Source organism: Sylvia atricapilla, chromosome 1, assembly GCF_009819655.1.
Source record: "Sylvia atricapilla isolate bSylAtr1 chromosome 1, bSylAtr1.pri, whole genome shotgun sequence".
Lineage (NCBI taxonomy): Eukaryota > Metazoa > Chordata > Aves > Passeriformes > Sylviidae > Sylvia > Sylvia atricapilla.
In genome coordinates this window covers 59,004,699-59,027,415 of record NC_089140.1, presented here as the reverse complement: position 1 = coordinate 59,027,415, position 22,717 = coordinate 59,004,699, and the positions used below count along the sequence as shown (strand labels likewise).

The following is a 22,717-nucleotide window of genomic DNA, read 5'->3' as shown; positions in this document are numbered from 1 at the left end:
TCTCAGGGTCTTGAACTTCACCATGTTATGGTCACTGCAGTCAAGGCTGTGTTGACCATCCTATCCCCAGTGAGCCCTTCCTTGCTTGGTGAGTATGAGGTTCAGCAGAGCATCTTGTCTCATGGACTCCTCTCAAGTAATTACAGGGGGGAATAGTTGTTGAAGTGCTGCAGGACCCTCCAGAATTGCCTTTGTCCTTTCATGTTGTTCCTCCAGCAGATACCAGGGTGGTGGAGGTTTGCCATGAAGACCAGAGCTTGAGAATGTGAAGCTGCATCTCTCTCTCTGTAAAGGGCCTCACCTGCATGCATTTCCTGTTCAGGTGGAAAGACACTTACTAAAATGTTGCCTTTACCTGTTCTCTCTTTGCTCTTAACCCAAAAGCTCTCAGTTGCCTCCTCATCCATCCCTAGGCAGAGCTCCATGCACTCCAGCTGCTTGCTCGCATAAAAGGAATGAATTTCCAGTTTTGTTAGTTACTATTTTTGTATGGTTTGGGTTTAGGTTGCTGTGGACAGTCCCAGATGTAAGAGATGACTTTAAATACAGCTTTGAATATTTTGATTATTTAAATATTAAATAAATTATTTAAATAATAAAAAAATTAACTTACTAATTCTGAGTAACAATGCATCTTCTTTCAATCATCTTCCCAGAAGTATAAAAGTATGGAGTAAGTTAGTCAATTTGCATACACTTAGGGGAATTTTCTTACTGAATATTCCAGTGTTTTGTCTTAGCTTAAAAAGCATTCCATATGTGTAAAATTAGAGTGGATAATAGTTTCTGAGGAGGAAAGGACCACTGTTAGCTTAATGTTCCATGGGTCCCACAGGCAAATCTTCTTGACTCACTGAATGTTTTTACATAGAATTATAAGAGTAGCAATAATGTTTTCATAATTAAACCAAGATACTGATGAGTGGTGTAGAAAGTGAGGCTCAAAGGCCTACAGTTACAGGAAAAGACATCAGGAAAGCAAAAGCACAGTGGAAATATAAAATCTGTACTTCTGTGAAAACTCAGTCACTTGTGTCTGCTTTGTGAAGTAACTTCAGTTTAACAAAATCTTACAAAGAATGCTTTAAAAAGTAGGAAGTTGCAACTTTGTATGCACAGATTATATAAAATGAAAGAATTTTCCTGGAATGATTTCTACTATGATTGACAATGCTTCCAGGCTTTTTGCTGTATTACACAATTTTCACTAAAACCAGAATATCTTGTTCATGTGTTAACAAAACTGCATGAAAGGCTTAGATGAAAATATCTCCCTAATAAGATTTCATATGGCAAAAATTAACTTGTTGGTTTAGGAGATTGCAGTAATAAAAAGTGATGTATTCGCTATTTATGTTGTGCCTTTTTGTCATTTTTCCAGGTACCAAGTGGAAGATGAGTCCTCTCATTTGGATGAAATGCCACTGATGATGTCAGAAGAAGGCTTTGAAAATGATGAGAGTGATTACCATACTTTACCAAGAGCCAGAATTTCTCAGAGAAGAAGAGGCTTAGAATGGTTTATCTGTGGCGGCTGGAAGTTCCTTTGCACTAGGTTTGTCACACACTAGTACTTCATTTAATTTGTTAAAAACTTTAATTAAATAGTAACTTGGTATTGTGTGATGCGTTCAGAGTACAGAACACAGAATAGTTTGCTTGTCATGGATCTTTTGATATATTTGCCTGCATTTTCCCTGCTGAGACATTATCAGCTGTTAAAAAGAGTTCTGAAGAGCTGACGCTGTTGTGCTTCTCCTGTCTGCCTTGCTGACTTGCAAGAGAGATCATGAGCTAAACTTGAATTAGTCTGAGATTCATAATTTGGTATGTAATCCTGGTTTTCACTTTACTCAAAACTACAATAGGGTAGAGGGGTTAATTTTTTTACTTTTGCAGATATTAGTGTGTTAAGTTCACAATATATACAAATTTATTGATGTTGCTGTAAGGAAAAAGCAAATTAATCAACTAATGATTAGTTAACCCTAAAACTTCAAAGGTTAAAATATAAATGTAACTGGTGGTCTTGGAGTGAATTACATCTGGAGTCACATCTTGTGATTTGGTTCTTATTTAGAAACTTTCTATGCCAAATTCTGCTCTATGCAAATACCTTGGAATAGTAGTTTTCGAATTAATTTTTAGCAAAACTTCTAAGTAGAGAAAGTGCTGTTAGGATTACTAAGGATCTTCTTTTTTCTGTAATTTGGAGTGATAAAATCTGGGAGTAAGTGAAGTGAGTGAAGCATTTTCAGTGAATTTAAATGATGAATGCTTTTTCTTTGGCAGATGTTTTTAGAACTGATTTAGATAGAAGTCTTCACGGCTGATGTTCATGGTGCTTTAAGCGACCTGTTTTACCTGACCAAAGCTGTGTTTGTACACTTCAGTTTTTTGAGATAATTGTTACAAAGCTTTAAAAAACATGATCCGTATTTATTTCTGCCTTTTATAATGATTTAGCAAAAACTCATGGTTTATTAATTTTATTATAGGGATTAAGTGTTTGGAAGGTAGAAGGAGGGACGGAAGGTAGAAAACCTTAGAGAAGTAGTTTGTATACGTAAGTGGGTTTTGGAAGGAGTGTTTCTGGTACAGACCTACATTTTAGTTGTTAAAAAAGCATAAGTATTTAAAGAAATTGTTAATCTTCTGGACATGTCTTAAAATTAGGTACCTTTCAAACAATATATTTTTGTGGGAGTTCAGTTCTATAAGTATTAGTGATTGTTAGTTACTGTGGTTATATTCCTGTAAGTTTCATGAAAACAGGGGGATCTGTATGCACCCTGACATGGAATTTATAGTGTTTGGATAGAGACAGACAATTGTACGGTGAATTTATGTTGAAATTAATTAAACATTGTAAGAGAGTGTCACAAGAAATGGTCATTAGTGCTGAAGATTGTAAAATTTTATGTTCTTGCTTGCTTTATAAAATGGAGACATACATCTCAGCTTTCAAGCCTAGAAACTTTCAAGCCTGTTCTTTAAATTATTTGAGTCATATTTGTGATGGATTTTTGAGAAGGGAAAAAGAAAGGAAATTGCACTATGGATTTTTCTTCTTTTTTGCTATGCTCGTATTTTACTGTTAATATAGGGGCATAAAAAGAAAAGTCTTCACTAAGAAAGAAGCTTTAGGGGAGTATGACTTCTGTATTGCTGATTTCCTTAGCTGAGTTTGGACACAATAAAGAGTCCATTTGATCTTTTACTTATACCAACTGACATTTAACTACTATAGTGTTCTCCGTAATAGAACATCATAGCGGATAAATTTCATTTTTCATGGAAAAAATAATGAAAAAATGACCATCAGATTCTAGCAGAAGCTTGAAATTTCAGTTGGATATTAGGAGACAGACACAGGAAAGCTGCAGATGTCTGCTTACATGAGGTAGGGAAAAAGATGTGGAAGGAAGGTGAATCCCATGGTATCTTATCTACTGGTCTAGTTAGGCTGGGTAGAAACCTCCTCTTGGATGAGCTTTTCTGAGTGAGTGTGTACATACCTGTTAGTGCAGTTGGGAGAGTTCATCTGGGCTGAGAGCATTATAAGGCTTTGTAATTGGCAAAAATCAGGGATGTGCAGTCAGTGTGAGTTATTCTTTCTGATGGTTTCTCATCATAATAGCACTTTAAAAATTTTTGCTGGGGCCCGCAGAATAGTTGAGTTTTTGAAATGCCAATTTTCAGTTGATAAAGTTACCTAGGATCGTGCAAAAAATCATGCAGGAAACTTGGAGGCTACTGTAGTGTCACACCTGCAGTATTTACTTACCCTGTGTAGTAGAATTACTGACAATGTTTTTATGGGGTGTAAAGTATTGGTTTGGGATACAGTTGTGTGTTGATGCCTTCACAATTGAAATGGAATGGGGCATGTGAAAAAACAGTTTTCCTGTGGGCTGGTGTATTCATTTTAAATTAACAGCTGAAACTTATTTCCAGAAGATAAACAGGGTTCTTGTAAGTGTAATGTGTGATTAAAGCAATCTAAGACCTCTTCAGTTAAACAGAATTCAAAATTTCACCCTATTTTTATGGAAATCAGTACCTCATACCTGCATCTGGGTGAGGTTGGAATCTCAGCTTCAACATCTAGAATTTCTTTTTGAGCTTTAGATGAAATTGTAAATTTTTCAAAGCTGCGACAGAAAGGTGAACACAATAAAAGATTAGGCATTATTCTAATGCCTAGCTCTGAAGCCAAGCTCAGGGGGCCCCTAATTTCTTTTGGGTTCTCGGTGAAAGTATTGTGTTTGTGTTCAAAATCACTTTACATGTTGCAAACAAACAAAAAACCCCATACACAGTAGGGGTTTTTGTCTGTCTTGCATTGTTAGGATTAATCTCACTTTTGTGAGAGGAAGTTTTTCCATCTCTTGCTTTGCAACTTTAGAATTTTATATTCTATAGATTTCTGTGGCTACCTCACAACTGTTATTCTTTAGTCTAAGAAGTTTCATCTTTGCAGAAGCAAATATGGAAGGTTTGACAAAGTACTTGAAAAATTATTTTGTAAAAAACTGTTATTCAGCTTTTAACTTCAGTTTAGACAATAGACTTGTTGGTCAGATCTGAATGGTGTGAGCTTTATTTGCAAATCTCCAGCTCTTTAAAAGAGTTCTTACATTTGCAAGAAAAAAATCATAATTAAATTAAATGTTGCCTTTGATTTTGAACAAAGTGAAGACTTAATTCTACCAGTATAACTTTTAACTTCAGAAACTGCTTATTTCTTGCTTTCATAGCACAGTTAAAAGAAAACTTTGTGATATAGCAGCTGTTTTGTGGTTGTAATCATTTCCCCTTTAACTTACAAATTCTCTTCAAGCTTGTGAAATTATAATGCACGTAGATCAATACTCTGGAGTTCTTTGGGCTGGATTGATTTCTTTCTCATGAGATTTACATTCCACTTGTTATCAAAAAACACTTTGTCCCTATGAAAATGGTGCCATTGAATGGCATTTCCATATGAAGTGAAGGGGATATCAAATGCTCGGATTAATTTGGGCTCTAAGATGGCCTGTACGCTTTCAATTAATCTGCAACGCATTTGTTATGCAGAAGCATGGGAAAATGCTGATCTTTTGAGAATGACATGACCACTGTGTTGCTTTTGGCCTGATTACTGAAGCTACCTGTTGAGTACAATAATTACAGTATGTTTTCTTTGCAGAACTAGTTTCTGCTACTTAAAACCTAATAAGGAAAAGCTGACCCTTGCAGACAATATAGAGCTTTTATATTATCTTTCCATTCTGATGAAAATGCTGTTTTGTGAAAGATACTGGCAGTTAAGCTTGTAGGATAAAAGTAATGAAAAGAGAAAATAAAAAAGCCTTTATTATTAGAGCTGCAGAGTCAGTTGAGACTTTTACTTTAGCTTTTGACTTGTAGAGATACGCTCTATTTATGAAAAAGTTAAGGGTTCTTATTTAACAATTACTCCAGGTTTTGGTTTGTTGGTGGGGAGTTTTTTTGGTTGGTGGGTTTTTGTGGTTGTTTTTAATTTAAATATGGTATTGGGTGCTAATATGAAGACAGTGGTTATTGTTCCTCCACATTAAAATAGTACATTAGGAAGTAGATTAATAAAATGCTATTTAATAGGTATACCTTGAAGTTTTTTTATAAATTTGGTTATTTTTCATATATACAGTCTGATATATATGTATCTAATGTCTATATCCAATACAGACAACACAGCTTGCAGCTGGCTTAAGGAAAGGATTTTCTGTGCATGTGTTGAATTTTCTAGGCAAGGACATTTGAAATGCAAACCTAAATCAGTAAACAAGGATGCACTTTATGTTTTTGGTTGGTGTTTTTTTTGTTTTGTTTTTTTTTTTTTTTTTTTTTTTTTTTTTTTTGCCAAATCCCTAGCATAATATGTGGTTTTACGTAAGAGCTCAGAAAAATCTGAAATGTGTCTCAATCGTGCTACATCTTACATTATGTTTCTAAGCTATTTGAAGCTCGGAGAATGCTACTCTCATTTCTGTTACAAATGTACTGAGTACAGAAAGCCCATTTAAGGGTCTATAACCCTGCTCAAAAATATGGTCTGTATTGGGGAATTTTAATTTAAGAACAGATTAGAAATGTTGGATAGTCTGAGTTTCAAAAATTTTGGGTAGACTTCATTGGTTTTAAATTTTTGAATTAATATAAATTGAATAGGATTTCTGAGGCCAGCATGCCCACCTTGTATTCTTTCTGTGATAAAACAATAATTGCTGCTGAGACTAAACAGCAGAATCTAACTAATTTCTGTTTTTATGGTAGTAAAGCTCATCTGAATCATGACATGAGTGGTTTGGGCATAACCTGTAATATTTTCATTATCTGTGACTTCTCACATCTGAGAAATTGACTGTTGTTAGCTCTGTGTCAGTCAAATCCCTTTTGTCAAAGGTATCGCAGTTGTTTCCCAGTCAGACATGACTGTAGTGTTTGTACTTTTTGTCAGTTGCTAAAGTAATAGTTATGATGATGTCTGTTGATCAGTAGGAAAAAAAAAAAAAAAAAAAAAAAAAGTTGTTAAAGGAGGGGAGACTGTGGCAGGGAAGGCAGCGTAATTATGTTGCTTTAGGTGAATGTTTAATTTTAGCAGTAGAGAAGCCCTTAGTGTCTGAGGAAGTGATTCTTCAAAAGAGACTGTGCCTAATCAAATATTCAGTCTGTTTAGAGTTCAAATTCAAAAACTGATTGAACAATGCAGGATTTCAAAGACTTTCAAGGAATTTCTGTCTATGGGACTGTAGGCAGAGCTGTCATGCTAACTCACTTTCTCCAGAGAAAAATTATTTTCCTGGGAGCTTTTTTCCTACAGATCTGTCCTTACACTTCCCATTATACCACTAAGCTGTCTGTTCTATCTCCACACCCCTACCCTGGAAACTAACAAGTTTAAAGCTTTAGTACCATGAACAGTTTTATCAAGTAAAAATCCAAGTTGGTGTTAAGTAGAATCATTCTCCCTTCTGCTGCAGACATATAACCTGCATTGTTTCAACTACTTTTACAGTTTTTTAGATTTTTAGGTGGTGGGGATGGATATAACTGAAAATAATCCCCTTTTATTCAGCATTAGTTTACAGCTGGATCGATTTGCAGGCCTGGTTTTCCCATGCAGTTGCATGAGTATTTGTGCCAGCACAAGGGAAGGAGCAAGAATCCACACCTTTGTTATAGGGGGAGGAAGGTACTGGACATTACAGCAGCAGCAGGATCTGTTCACAGCCATTAAACTGATTGTGGAATCATGAAATAGAAAGACTGCTGTTCATTTTGCTTTAAAGACAAGTTTAAGTAATAATATTTCTGATTTGTATGTTACTAAATAAGAGGGCTGAATTTCAAAAGTTGAATTAACACCATTACAGTTTTTGTGATGGAATAATTCTTTGTCACTATTTTAAAGTGACTGGGAAAAGCTAATGAAAGCACATTTCATTTTTGTAACAAAAATAAAATGCATGTTTACGTCTGTCTCATAGTGAGAGTTTCAGGGAGAAAATCTTAACAATCCAGCATTTAAAATGGAAGTATTTTAAAGGTCAGCTTGTGAGTACTGATGTAGTGGTATTTCCATAACAAAGTTACTGTTGCTTTGAATAATTTTTGCTATTGGCATAACCTTCAATTTTCTTTAAAAAGAAGCAACAACTTTGAATTCCATTATTTGGCAAAATCAATTTGTAATAAGCATGGGATAATGTAGACTACACACAAGAACACTTTAGTAGGGATTGTGGCAATGTGAGCTAACTATCAGCCTTCCTTCCTGCAGTATTTGTTTCATGATTCTATAATTGTGCATAAACAGACTAGGAAAGGACCTTAAGAGGTTTCCAGTGGATTCCTTGCCTGTACACAATGAATTATATGTATCACTGATGTCTGTTCTAACCACATTTTAGAGATCCTCAGCAATCCCAGCCTCCTTAAATGTCTCCTCCACCCCTGTCATTAAAAGAGTTTACTCAATATCTGTCCATGTACTGCCCATCTTGCTTATTGATTTGCCACAGCTGAAGGTCTGTCATTAGTTAATAATGGTGGACCTAGAGTATAATTGTCCCTTTCCTCTTTGCAGCTGGTTCTTACATATGTGAAGCCATATTACATCCACGCTCAGCCTTCTGCAAACAGCTCTGTTTCTTTTGGTGTACCTAGTACCAGCCTGCCTTGTTTTCTAGACCTGTAATTGTTTTTTTGCTCTTGTGTGTGGTCTGTGTTTTTTCAATAGGCCTGTTGAAATTTGGTATTCAGAATGATCCTGTAAGCCAACTGAGATCATGCTAGCACTGATTGAGAGAAAGAAATACATTCATGCCTTGCTACAAGTGTGCTTGTCCACATTGAACACATGTCTTTTTTGCATGTGTGTAACATTCTCATGCAGTAACTGAGCTGCCACCTGGTTTTTGAGCATTTCCTGGTGTCATGGTTTATGTTCACTTATCCAAGTCACAGTACCATTTATGTGGTGGTTTTACATTTGCCGAATTTGTTTGTTAACTGAGAGATGGGATTTTGGGAGAAAAAGGCAAAAGCAGGCTCAACATAGAAGCAGAAACAGATAAATTTTATTAACATCCACTAAGAGGAGAAAAAAAATAACAAAAAAACCCAACACAAATTAATTTCTAAAACCAACCTTTCTCTCACTACAAACAGTTAATTTTCTACAAACAATCCAAAGAGGCAGAACTCAGAACTCCAGGTCAGTACCACTTATAAAAGTCTTTCATTCAGTCTTTGAGAGAGAGAGAAGTCACTCTTGTGGTTTGATGACTTCCACACAAAAGCAGCCTGCCCAGAAGAATCTGCCTTTATCAAACTTCCCATATCACGTAGCCTTTCCCAAGACTACCTATGGGCCATGGATTTTACAAATTGGGGCGGTACCTTTTAAAAATAAGCTGTTTCAAAAAAACAAAGGATCTTTTTTCAACTCAAGGAGACTTCTTCACTGGCTTCTTCTCACCTCTCTCTGTTCAACCTCTCATGGGGGCACAAAAACGTTCACTCAGTTCATCACAGACACCTTTGCTCCAATCCACAAATCATTTCCCCAATTTATATTGTCCACAATTTAAAGGATTATCTTGTTACCAAAATCCAGAGGTTCTAGGCTGAAAAATCCTAGAACCAAAGCAACTCATAATCTCTATCACTTAAACAAAGTCACTCTTCCTTGACTGACTTTGAGATTTCTATATTGTCCCTCCACATGTCTCCAACTTGGCCTTTTCTTTCATCTCCAAGAAGGGTTAGTGTCAGTCTGTGTCAGGAAAGAGTTAAAGCCTGTGGTGGTCAGGTGATCTCAACCACAGCCGCTCCAAATGTTCCAAAGTGGATACCTTGTCTTCCACCCCTTGATCTGATGGCACCAGCCGCTGGCAGCTGCTCTGTAAGGCTGAGTGTAGAGTGGGAGAGGGAGAGATCCTACCCTCTCCCCGGGCCAGGGGTGCTGGCAGCTGGAGTGGGGGGAGACTGATAGGGTATTACCAAAAAAAAGTTACCTTCCATTTTCTGACTGGTCAGGACTGCATGTCAATCCAAAACCTGCCCTGCCGTAGGTCCCTGTCCTTTCTATAGAATCCCAAGGTCGTAGCAGAGAGATGCTATTTCAACCCATGACACCTGGTTCTGTATTTGTGTGGTTGGTTATTTCTCTGTAAATTGTGTTGCTCTTTTACCTGTTCAACTGCATTCTCTGTCTTCCAGATAGTTTTTTAGCTTTTCTTATCTGTCAAGGCAGCCTTGAACTCTGATCTGCTTATTGCATGTACCCCTCTCTCTTCTAGTTATTTTGTGGTCTGAAAAATGAAATAGTCAACAGTCAATTATCCAGTAAGTTCTAAATAAAGCTTTTTATGGACCTTCACTGAAATTACTTTGCTTTATGTAAGCTACTCTGCAATTATGATTTTTCCAACTGCATCAGTTCCAAGAATATATTCCTTTACTTTTCTTATAATAAATGTCTTGAGAGTTAAATTTTATTAAAGACATAGAGTCGAGTTGAAAGGGACCTTTAAAGATCATCTAATCCAGCCTCCCTGGCATGGGCATGGACATCTTTCATGAGATCAGGGTGCTCAAAGCCCCAGGAGTCAATAAAGGATATGCTCTCTCAAGCAGTAGTGGAACTGGTTCTTCTCAGAGTGAAATTAGTTCCATTTTACACATTGTTCTTGACATGTCACTGTTTTCTTACAAGTGTGTACCAATACATATGAATGTATGTATATTGACTACAGGGAATTAATCCAGTGAACAGTGATGAGGTACTTGGATTGTAAATTTCTCTTTGTTCTCAACTGAATTCTTCCTTTTGGTCTGAATAAAATTTGTAAGAATTTCCTATGGTTGTTTTCTTTTTGCTGCAGCAAAAATACTGCTGGTATATTCAAAAATCTTACTAGAATTTGTTTCTCATGTCAACTTCATCAGCTGATGTAGCTGAAACTTATCAGCTCAGTCAGCTGCTGTAGATGAAGAGCCTGGAAGGTCTGTCTGCTATGTGTTCCTGATTCACTTGCCTAAAACAGACTCCCAACATGATTGAGGCACCTCCTCACTGTATTAAAAAATAAATACTTATAAATTCTCCTTTAATGTATGGGATTGTAAACCAAGAATATCCAGTGTACAGCAAACTCACTTTTCTTTGCAAATGGTCTCTAATGGTCTCGATGCCTCTTTAGATAGTACCAGCAAGTACTTAAGGTGATTACATTATGTGAGTTGAATCACATCTATGTTTATTCCTTGTTTTATGGCTGTTTGTAGATAGTCTGTTGAGCATCAGAGGCATCATTCCATTTGCTGGCTTTTATTCCTCCTTGTTGTGACCCCCTCCCACCATTCCTATATCCTTGCCCAAAATGCAGTTGCTTAAAGGTTGCTGTGAGCTCTTCTCTATCTCATTGCTCATGGTTTAAACTTCTTCAGTAGATTTGTAAGCTGGTTAGGCAAGGATGCTGTTCCTTTCTTCTGTGAATTGAAGTTCCTCCATTGCAGATCATTGTGCAATCTGCATTTACATAGTGAGCTTGTTTTTTAATGGCTTTCTGTTTTTTGTTTGTTAGGTTTGGTTTGGTTTTTTTAAAATATTTGACAGTATGACATTAGCAATGGTACAGAGGAAACTGGAGATTTGCAAATTATGTGGTAATTGTATCCAAAACTGCTGAAATCTTTTGAACTGTGTCAAACAGAAGCCTTATTTCCTCCTCAATCATTAGCATAATCTGAGTGTTACTAATCAAAGATAAAGAGTTTAGCCAAAGGACTATGAAGTATGATGCGGAATCTTATCAACTAGAATCTTTTGAACCTGTGTCAGGGTAGGGTGTAGTGAAACTTCTCGTTAGTGTATTAGGTTTTTCTGCAAAGAATATGTGAGTGTTTATATATGCGTATGTCTGGGTGACCAGTACTCTGAATTGCCCTAAATATTAGATGCTAACATCAAGTTGCTATTTAGATGTGGCAAACATTTTTAGCCTGTTTTTCATAGGTATTTACCTTCAGGGGTTCCAGGTTTGGAAATTGTGATCTTGTGTTGTACATTTTTTTAGTTTTAAAATAAACAATTGTCTTTCTTTTCAGTTGTTCTGATTGGCTCATAAACATTTGTCGAAGAAAGAAAGACCTGAAGGCTCGCACAGTGTGGCTTGGGTGTCCTGAAAAGTGTGAAGAAAAATACCCCAAAAATGCCATAAAAAATCAAAAGTACAACATCTTTACCTTTATACCTGGGGTAAGGCCACTAAACATTTTCTGGTGTACTGGCTGACTGTACATTCTGTAGTGTTTCTTGACTATTCCACAAAAAGATAATTTTATTTTCCCAGGTTCTTTTTTTTCGATTTATATTTGTCTCAATGACTTCAATGAAAAATTAACAGTTGAGAGCAGGGTTGCATTTCAATTAAATTGTTTGGTTTTTAAAGGTATATGTACTTAATTGCAGTTTGTGTGGTTGGAATTCAGTGGAGCTTTTGAAATTTGAGATGAGTTTCTTTGCATTTTGCTATTCATCGTTAGAAATTTGTAATCATTTTTTAAAAAAGAAACACTTCTGCATGCAAAGGGTTCAGTTCAATTGAGAAGTAAATACTTGAAAATTACAATTTAGTTCCATTGATCTTTTCTCATACTCCTTGTCATTGCAAGTATAATAAATAATGAATCCTGAAATGAACAACTCCTTGAAGGACAAAAACAGCTATATTAAATTTTTATCACAAGTAGACCTAGTTTAGTGTTTTTCAGAGTTGAATTTGTTATTGCAGTTTTTTTGCAGGTGTTTTTTGGTTTTGAGTTCAGTTCTCCAACAAATACTTTTGTTGTGGAGAGGAAAGTATTTTTTGTCACTTTTGTCCTAAGAAGCCGTATTATGCCTTAATTTCAGTTTTTTGCTTGTACTATATACTGTGTATATGAAGACAGAAAAGACATTACAGTATTTTCTGGTTCATAGTTTTTTAAAAAATGAGTTGATATAATGAAATTTAGCAATAGAGAAACATTTTTTGAAACTTAAGTAGTTACATCTAAAAATGTATCCTACTTTGATATTATAAATTTTAGTATAAAACTTTTACTCATATTTTTACAAATGCCATCCAAGAGTCCTGTGTCCTATAGCAAAAACTGAATGTTTTATACTTTTGCATACAGACATGCTTTGTCTTAAATTTTTTATTTAAGTCATCATGCTGAATTATAAGAGTACTGATTCAATTCTTCTAGCCCCTTTAGTCCAATGACTGGCAGGTGTTTTGTAATGCATTTCCTTATTAAAGCAACAACAAAAAATTAATGGCCTTGTAATTAAGACTCATCTCCTGTCAGGAAAATAAAATGTCACTTATTACATGTGGATAAAATAACTCTCATCATTATTGGACAAAGCAAATGTTTTCTTCCTAAGTTTAAATTATTAAATACACTGAAATTGGTTAAGCCATGTATGCTTTCCTAAAGGTCACAAAATTCATTAAGCATCTAGTAAGCCATTGATTATTGTAACTAGAAATCTGCAGTGTAGATTACAAATCATGAACCAGATTCACGTTCCTTAAAGGGATCAGCTGTAGTTTGCAATTCCGTATTGTGAGAGAGAATCTTTGTTCTTTCTTGATCTTTTAAAAATCTTGGGTTTACCCAATAGGTCAAGATTTTTAATTGTGATGCTAGTATTTGAAAACTCAAAAGTAACCTCAAAATTAAGTGATTTCCTAAATGTAAAGCCCAATAGTTGGTGAAAATGAAATGTTTTCCAATTTTAGTTTTAGATAAAAATTAAGACTTTTAATGTATTAGAATATTGTGTAGCTGTCTTTTTTATGCTGCTTTACTAGAAGTAATTTGTAGGGAATATCATTGTATTGATTCCAAGCCCATAAATATAACAGTTATAAATATTGACTCCAGTGATGTACTTTGGTTGAAATTTTCATCATGTGAAATTCTGTGTTCTCTTCTATGGTTTTTTAAACACTGAGGCTGGCAAGGGGTACTATTCAATGATTTCATATCCAAATACAAACTTAAAATAATGCCTAGATTAACAGAATTTTACTTGCTGGCTAAAAGAGCTATAACATTTCCAAAATATCACCTAATTTCTGGACATTACAAAAAATACTTGCTGCTTCTCCCTTTATACCAGTTTGTTCAATTTCCATTTACAATTTCATATACATGTTGATTCATTTGCTTAGGAATTTTGCATGAGTTTCCATAAAACATATCTCCTGTGATGGGCAGGGTTTGAAGATACCTCTCCTGAACTTCAAGGCAGTTGTTCTAGTTTTATGTTCTAGTTTAGTTTTACTTCAGTTTGCTTGACTGCACTGAAGTGCTTAGCTTTGTATTGAATGAACTGTCAGTGGTCTGACAGGATTCAGAAGACTTGTAGGAAGGTGCTTTTTAACTTCCATCTTCTCCTACAAGAGAGATCTGCAAGATACAAGATCTGCACCTCCTAAAGTACTGTCTGGACTTCTCTTTCACCTGGTGTATCAAGTTTTTGTAAACAGTTCAACATACTAGCAGAAATGAGTATATGAACTTCCTCAGGATCAACATAAGGTGCAGGTTCATCCTGAAATACTTTCATTTTGGTGGAAGGCTGTGATCTTTCTGAAAACTTCTGATTTCACTTTTTTCTTTACAGTTCTATTGGTAAGTCATGAAATAGCATTCCATGCTCTGAAAAAAAAATCTTAAAACTGGAGGCTGTTTAGATAGTCTGTAGCTGAACTGGCAGCTTTGAGGTACTACTATTTTGCTGTGCCTGCCAGAAAGACACTTTGAACTTTCTTGAATATTTTTTCCAAGCACATATATGGGTTTTTACATAATTAAGTAATAATGTTGCACTGGTAAGAGCAATAAGTATGAGTCAAATAACTTTCATTTTTATGCAGAAGTCATTGTAATGTTAACTGAATTTTAAGATTAACATATGGAGACAATCTCTAAATGTGGCTTTTTGATCTGTTTCAAATGTTTTATCTTTGACATAATCGATTATTCATTTTCTTAAGTCTCAGTGTTCTAAGTGAAGTCTTTGAAGATTCAAAATTCTATAAAATGAATAATGTTCTTAGCATTGTAATTGCAACCAAAGCAATCTTGAGAACATGTGCTTGCTGAAGTGGTGCTTTTAATTACCAAAGGAATCTCTGCATCTGTCATTGCTTTGGAGTATGGGACAATGTATTCTGTGCTAAGTCTATTGTGGCTTCACTTAAAAGTTAGATAATTAGCTCTGAGTTTAGACCGAATCTTTGATTTAGTAATAAATATAGGTACACTTAGTACCTATATTGAAGTCTTTGCATAGTGGTCTTGATACATAGTCCAGCTTTCAAAATACCCAGAATTTAGCAAATTGCTTTTTCAGAGTGAAAAGAAGCAATACTGTCAATGAATTTTTCTCAATAATAATAACAGTATAATATTAAAATAATGTAACAGGGTGTGATGATATATAATATATTGTGCTATATAAGTACTGTAATGATGCCATCTATCATAGTATGACATGTAATGTTTTTTATATCTCCTATCATGAAAAGGTGTTCTTTATGTATATTATGAGTACAAATTTTAAGACATTTGTCTTCTTTCTTTTTCATTTTAGGTTTTATATGAACAGTTCAAGTTTTTCTTGAATCTCTATTTTCTTGTCGTGTCCTGCTCACAGTTTGTACCAGCACTGAAAATAGGCTACCTGTACACATACTGGGCTCCTCTGGTAAACAGAAAAATATTATTAACTAGAATTTGGGGGGTTTTAATGTCAATGAAAGGTTCATGTCTATGTACATTGCATAAACCTGCAGCTGGTAAACTACAGTGGTCAAAGAACATAACACAACTAAAATGGTAATTTGAAAGCTGTTGTTTGACAGCCTTCCCTTCCACTTGCCTACTATTCGTCTGCCCCACAGGCAAGGTTGTTTTTGTTAACCAGGCTGGTGTCATTGTGTAGTGCCCTGTTCTGCCTGCTGGTCACTCAAGAGTTTAAAAAAAACCAACCAACAATAAAGCTTCAGCTACTGGAGAAACGTACTGGGTAACATAGGTCATATTTGTGTGTTAAATATCTCTCCATTTCATGTTATTTGGTGGCTATTTTATGTTTTCAGACTAGGTCAGAATTGTGAGCATAAATTTTTTGCATTCCTTCTGTATCAGTTTTGATCACAACCTTTTCTCACAAAGATTGAGATAAAATATTTTAAGCCATGGATAAATCAGGAGAAATTGTGCCTTGAAAATAAGTTACTAATTACACATGCTTCTCCTAATTGATCACCTTGCCAGTTGCACTGGCTTTCTTTTGATATGTCTTATTATTATTGAGCTCTCTGCAGTATTTTCTTGGGACAATGTTCAAATCACTTGCTTCTGACTCAGATTTTTCCTATGGTTTGAAAACAGCATTCTCTTCAGAGGAGACCCTTTTGGTAGTCTGCCAACTACATTGCCATAATTTGGAATAATTTTCTTACTTGTAACCAGATCGTTATTATTTCTTTCATCTTCCCAGTCTCTCCATACTAGGTTTAAAGGCAGCAAGAGCAAATGCCTTATGTTTTAAACTTTTTTAAAAAATTGGTATTTTTCAGTAGCATTTATTCTCAGTAGTATTCAAGAAGAACTGTGACATGCTGATTGCTTGAGTAAAGGTCGTTCTTAACAAGTCAATAGAGTAAATATTCTGGATTGATTTCATTGTTTTAATTGTTGTAACATGTGTCCTTTTAACTATGGATAAATGGAGAGACTGTCCTGGGTGTTCTTCACACCTCTCTTCACAGACTTTTGCTTCTGCTGCAACAAAGAAACACTTTCAAGATAGAAAGCTTGTTCAACAGTGGGATTTTAAATGGATGTTTACAAGGTCTTTGTCACTGACAAAGTAAGAAAAGACGGAAGTCAGCCTTGTCTGGACGTTGCTCTATTGACCATGATGTGCTGTGTGCAGTTATATACATTAGCACATTATATTAGTTATTACATTAGTGAGGTAGTAAGAAAAGAAAACCAGTAAACCCTTAGCATCTCAGCCCATTTCTGTCCTACTCAAACAAGGGAGAAAATAATGTATTTTGCCAACACCAGTGATCTGTTCTGTATAAATATGGTTGTCTTACTCCAAGGTATTTTGAATTACGGATCTCAATTTTCACATACAGCTTGAAAATACCAATATCTCAATGTGTTTTTTTGTGAAACTCATTTGTTTCTACTTTACTACTAATAGTCAACCTTTAGCTAAAAGGCAGCAACTGAATGTTGAGCAAAGCTAAGCATCTATGCGGAAAATACAAGCCATTTAAGTCTGATCTGTTGGTCCGCTTTTGCTGCTTAACAGATAAGTTTAGGTTTTTTTAAATCTTCAGTAATAATCAGAGGAGTAGCTATGGCTTGTATATTCTCTCAAAATTTTAAAGGAAAATTGTTTGCACTGATACTTAAAACCAAATGACTAGAAGCTGACTATTGCTAGAACTGTTTTGGGGTTTTTTTGATGGTGTTATGTGAATTTTGTGGATTGTTTTGTTAGGATATTTTTTGCCTTGGTTTATTTCAACAGTTTTTTTACAGCACAGATACACTTAGATCAATCCCCAAAGTTCTTAAAACAAGACTATTTTGCTAACTTAATTTCAATTGCTCTAGGGAATGGACTTCTCATATCCACTGCAGCATACAAAGGTTTTAAAGCACACAGGTTTGATTGTAGGCAGTACACGAAAGATACTTACCTGCTAACCGCTAAAGAAAGGTGACAGGTTCCCTCGTTAAACTGAATTGACAATTCTAGCTCTCTTTTGGAAGAATATCATCTTCTTTGAGGAAATGAGTAAAAAGAGAAGTGTCTTTCTTAAATTGTTCCTCATAGTCATGGTCAGCTGTACTCAGCTGCTCAGCCAGGGATTGCTAGAGGAAATTCTTGCAAGTAGCACCTTGCATTCTGTCTTTTGCTCACTGTCTAGTAGCAAGGTGTGTGCAAATGAGAAATATGTTTGAAGGTGCTTCAGGAGTTCCCTTTTTTATTCTGCTTAAATATCTATATTGCCAAAGTATATGAAAATGCTGCTGTCAGGAAGGGAGAAAATCTGAGTTTTCATTCAATTATGCCCTGGGGAGTAAAAAGAGAATGCTTTTTGCATAGGCCATTTTTTTCTATGTAGTTCAACTATAACTGTAGCCAATGTAAACTTGAACAAACAAGTAGTGCTTAACTATAAGGTCACAGCTTAATAAGCCTTGGACCTTTGGTCTGGAGCTACAAAACAGCCCTTAAATCTGTAGGAGGATTTTAGTCAACACTCTGTTAGGAAAGCTCTACAACTCTATTCCTGTCATATTGCTGGAACCTTAGAGGAAGTTTGGCAAACTGTGGAATTCCTGCAAGAGAAGTCTAATGGCATAAATTTTCTTCTAAAATGTAATGATGGTTGTCTGAAGCTAGATAGATAATGTAGAATCTTATTTGTTGATATTTGAATTTCATATCCATCTTATTCATAATAATGAAAAGTCCTTTTACTGGTGAAAATTTTCTTTCTCTTTCAGTGATGGAGAAAACCTCAAGTGCTAAATCTAAGCCAGAAGATCTGATCTGAGGAGGTTTAGAGAGATAGAGAGGAAATTTATGTTGTTTTTTGAAATTTATGTTATGAATTATTTTGTGGTTTTTAGCTTACTAACCTTTCTAGAGACCATCACAGCTGAGTGAAACATTCTCTGCACTTCCAGTAGAAGCTGCAGTGGTGTTGCGATGCGAAAGGAGCAGCCAAAGCATTTAGACATTTAAGTTTTTCAGAACAAACCCCCTTTTTCTTTGTCCATATTTCTGATGTGTTGCTAAATAACTACATTTAAGATACAAAATTATTAAACTAGCTATCCATTTATCTTTTCCTGTGTATTAGGGAAAGGGCAATTTTTCAACATTAGAACTAGAAGCTTTTTAAATGTTTTTGGAAAGGCCCTTAAATTTGTGGATGATAAGGAAATACGCTTACTGAAACTATAAAGGCTCTCTTTAAGTAATCCAAAGCATCTTCCCTTTTTGTATTTCAAAATGCTGTCTAAATTATGTGTATTTGGACAGGTAGTTACTCTGATTATATTTGTACAATGTGCAAGTATGATTTTGGTTTTCCTGGGCTAAACCAAGATACTGTTTAACTTACTGAAGAAAGACTCAAATCCAAATTAAAAACATAAAGGTGAATGTTGTAAGCATATGTTCTTACTCTGTGTAGTGTTCCTACTTGTCTGATGCTATTCTAGCACTGAGAATTCTGAACTGCAAAATTATATCTTTAACAGGGATTTGTTTTGACGGTCACAGTGGTACGGGAAGCTGTTGATGAATTTCGACGTTACAAGAGAGACAAAGAAATGAACTCACAGTTGTATAGCAAGCTGACAGTACGAGGTTAGCAACACCATTTGTATAAATCCTTAAAATATTTCATCTTGTTCTTATGTATATATATATTTGCAAGCTTTCAGTTCAAAGAAATAACTAGTAGTTTCAAGCTGTAATACTCAGAATGAAACTTGTATTGAACTAAATAAAGCATGTAATTTCCCTTAGACAAATATGATTATTAGATTTGGCCTGTTTAGGAATTTCAATAAATATTTGTTTGTTTGTCAAAAATAGGTGTATGTATATAATTGTATCTATTTTTAAAGAATTCTGCTATTTAGTACCTTACTTCAAAGTGCAGTTTACCTCTGAAACTGATGTTGAACAGTAACTCAACAACATTGTCAACTATGTATCAAGCGTATATATCAAGGGAGCAGTAAATAATTAAACTAATTAAAATTTCCTGGTGCTTTTCAAATTTGGTGGATATATTTGTGTCTAAGAAAAAGAAAGTATTGTAAGTCAGCTTCAATATCAAAAATATTAATTCGAATTTTTGCACGTAATTTGAAAGCTGTTTGATCATGCAATATCAGGAACAGCCAGTTTTCTTTAATGAGAGAAATCAGTTATGACTTTTTTTGGATTCAACACCTTTAACAGGTTTTCATGAAGACTTTTAAGGAAGTGAAGCACTTCAGATGTGAAGTGACAATTAAATTTGGTAAGATACTGTGAATTTTAAACATGGGCATAAGAGAGAACTATGCATTCTTCAGTTTTATGTGCTTAGGACTTTTTGCTGTTAGATTCAGAACAGAATGCCACGTAGCAAGGTGCCAAAAAATAATGAATAAGCTACCATTAAATCTAATGACTAGCCTTAAAATACAGCCTTGCTATTACCATCAGAAGGTTGGGGTTTTTTTCTCTCTGTTAAGGATTTTCTTTGGCATAAAAATTATAAAAGTGAGAAATTAAGGGAATGTGAGGTTGCACATCAGGCAGTTAGAGTATATGGCAAACATTTTGCCAAATATAAACTCTTTTTACTTCTTCCCAACACACATTTCAGCACACTTTTTAGTATATCTTGGTGAATATTTTCTGAAAGTCAGTGGGAAGAGTAACATCACTAGGTCTTGGAATCTTGATTAGAAACTAAACTCTTGGAGTAGCTCTGGATAATATTCTCTCCAGAAAACACAAATGAATGTAACACAAATATGTTCTTATTTTTTTTTTAGTAATTGGAAGGTAAACAGTCAACAGTCTCATTAGTGATGGCATATCCCAGCAACTGAGAGGCATTCATACTGCTGTCTTGCAGTATGGACACTTGCATTGTTTTGTGGAGTTTTCATACTGAAGGGAGCAACTGTAGGGAATAGTCTCATATTCTTCCTTTCCTTGTCAGTCTGGGATAGTGTTATCAACATTTAGAAGTACAGCTGTTGAAATTGGGCGTATGGGAGAATTGGCATAGCTATAATTCGTTTAACACAGAGGCTGCACTGCTGGCATCCAGATCTTTTTTTACAGTCATTAATACAGTCTGCTAGGAAATGGAATCTTAATGGCTTTTGTTTTGAAGTTGTAATTTAAACTACTAGTTGGCCTATTCATTTTTTAGATCTGTTACAGTAGGCCACTGAACACTCACTTTGAAACAGTACAGTCCTACCCTATTTAGCAACAGTGTTAGTAATCTGAAATTCTTAATTCACGAAGCACATGTCCAGTTTATAGTTACCTTTGTGGTGTAAATGTCAAGACTAACATTTGCTCTTTCAAGAGCAAAGTTTGGTAGCTTTTATATAGCTTTTTTCTTTTTTAAACTTATGTTAAGAGTTAATAGACATTTAAGCAGCATTTAAGTAGAAGTTTTGGAGTTGAAATTTCCTCTTTCCCTGCTCACAAAATATTTTGTGAGGGTATATGTATTTGAAAACCCCTTCATTTTGTGGCTTCTCCTAGAAATAAGGAAGTTGGCAATGAAAATTAGATTTTGTCACCTTAGAGATTTGAAAGTATTATACAGTAGTGTATAGGTAAAGCCCAGCGGTAGTATCAAGAACTGACACTTAGAGAGCAGGGACTTAATAAAAACAAGTTTTAAAATTCCCCTTTTTACAAGAAAGGGTATCAGCTTTTAACCTACAAGTGTTTGTCTATTTTGGCTTTCAGATTTCGGTGTCACTGCCATCACATATTCATATTTGATTTTTGTTCTGTGTGTTTTTTGAAGACTGATCTTCTACAGAAGTAAAGATTCAGGATTTGTGCTTATAATGAACTCTGAATCCCATGTTGACAGTTATGTCTGATAATTGAACTAAGAGTGTTTTGAGTAATGACCAATCTGAATGAAAACATTACTGGAGTTACCACTCAGTACTACATGTTGCCACAAACCCATATATAAAATCATGTAGTGATAAATTGCACTTTTTTCCTAATATAGGGTTCTTCCATAACAAGGTATTCTGAAACGGAAAGATACAAATTTGATACCAAAAAATGAGATTTCTTCCTGTGATAATATTAGACCAAAATTTTTTACGTGTTTCAAAAGGATGTAAGTTTATCACGTTTATCTGTGTAAACTAATAAAGTCAAATACTACGCTTCCATACACTATTTTTAAAAATAACTTTCAATATAACTACATAATTTTTAATATTGACAGTATTCTTCAAGTGGAAAACTTTGGTTAAGCCTACCATACTAAAGTATAGGCTAATGGTTTGGAGAAAGAAGGCTTTGTTACTTGTGAATGAACAAACTTGATACTGATTTAATTAAAAGCCTGAAAACTGATACTGCTCTTAAGAGTCGCTTTTCAGAGTGGAACTGCACTTCATACTGCTTTAGCATCTTTTTTTTTTCCTAATGATTTTATGACTTGTGCTAGTTTTACAGTCTTTTATTTGAAATATTCATTTTTTTCCATTTCAAAGTTAGAGCAACTGACATAGAGATGTTAAGCAGGTTGCCCATGCTCAAACTGGACAGTAGAAAAACTTAAAATTAACAAGGTTCAGTGTTCAGTTTTGGTTGATAAAAATGAAAATTTAATTAAATTAATTTCTAATTAGTTGTTTTCCAAATTATGTGTTTACTAAAGGAAAAGAAACACATTTGTCGCAATAGAAGTTATTTGGATCTAAATTGTGATTTATTACTTCCATAAAGATAGTGTGGATAGGCTGATATGTAAATTAATTTTTTTTTTATACAGTGCTGCAGTAGATTAAAATTGGGAAGTCTGTGACTATCTATCAGGCTTAACTTTTTATAGGAGTCTTCCTTAGTCTTGGGAAATCCTAAACATGTAAAACATGTGAATACTGTCTTATGACTTGCATGTTGCAAGTGTAAGAACTACCAACTTTTGAAGATAAGGGTATTCACACTAGTAACTCCTGAAGACTTAAAATTTCTTTCTAGTAATTCAAAAACTTGAATATGTATTTGTTGTAATGAGCTTTTTTTAATAATAATGAGCTGTTGAGAGCAGGAAATCAAGGGAGAATGGGACATCTCTTCTAAGTGTTATTTATTTGTAGGTGGACAGGTATTGGCCAGATTAACAGCCATAGGATAATTCTGATTCATGAGATATCCAGTGATATGCACTTCTCTAATGGTCATGTAACGTGGAAAAGCTCAGTCACCCCTTGTTGAATTGGCAAAATGTATCTTTGCACTTTTCAAGTTGGTGAACCGACTAAACATGAAGTTTGAATTGTTTCTATTTTTTTCAACCCT

At 34.8% G+C, this 22,717-nt stretch overlaps 1 protein-coding gene across 2 annotated transcripts in view; it reads left to right on the top strand.

Annotated features, from left to right (window-relative positions):
* Positions 1-22,717, top strand: part of ATP9B (ATPase phospholipid transporting 9B (putative)) — a 152,600-nt gene that overhangs the window by 14,085 nt on the left and 115,798 nt on the right. For both annotated transcript variants that reach the window (XM_066323671.1, XM_066323661.1), the window contains exons 2-5: positions 1,382-1,555; positions 11,641-11,791; positions 15,188-15,301; positions 18,898-19,006. In XM_066323671.1, the coding sequence (XP_066179768.1) occupies positions 1,382-1,555; positions 11,641-11,791; positions 15,188-15,301; positions 18,898-19,006 (548 nt within the window). The remainder of the gene's footprint in view (positions 1-1,381; positions 1,556-11,640; positions 11,792-15,187; positions 15,302-18,897; positions 19,007-22,717) is intronic.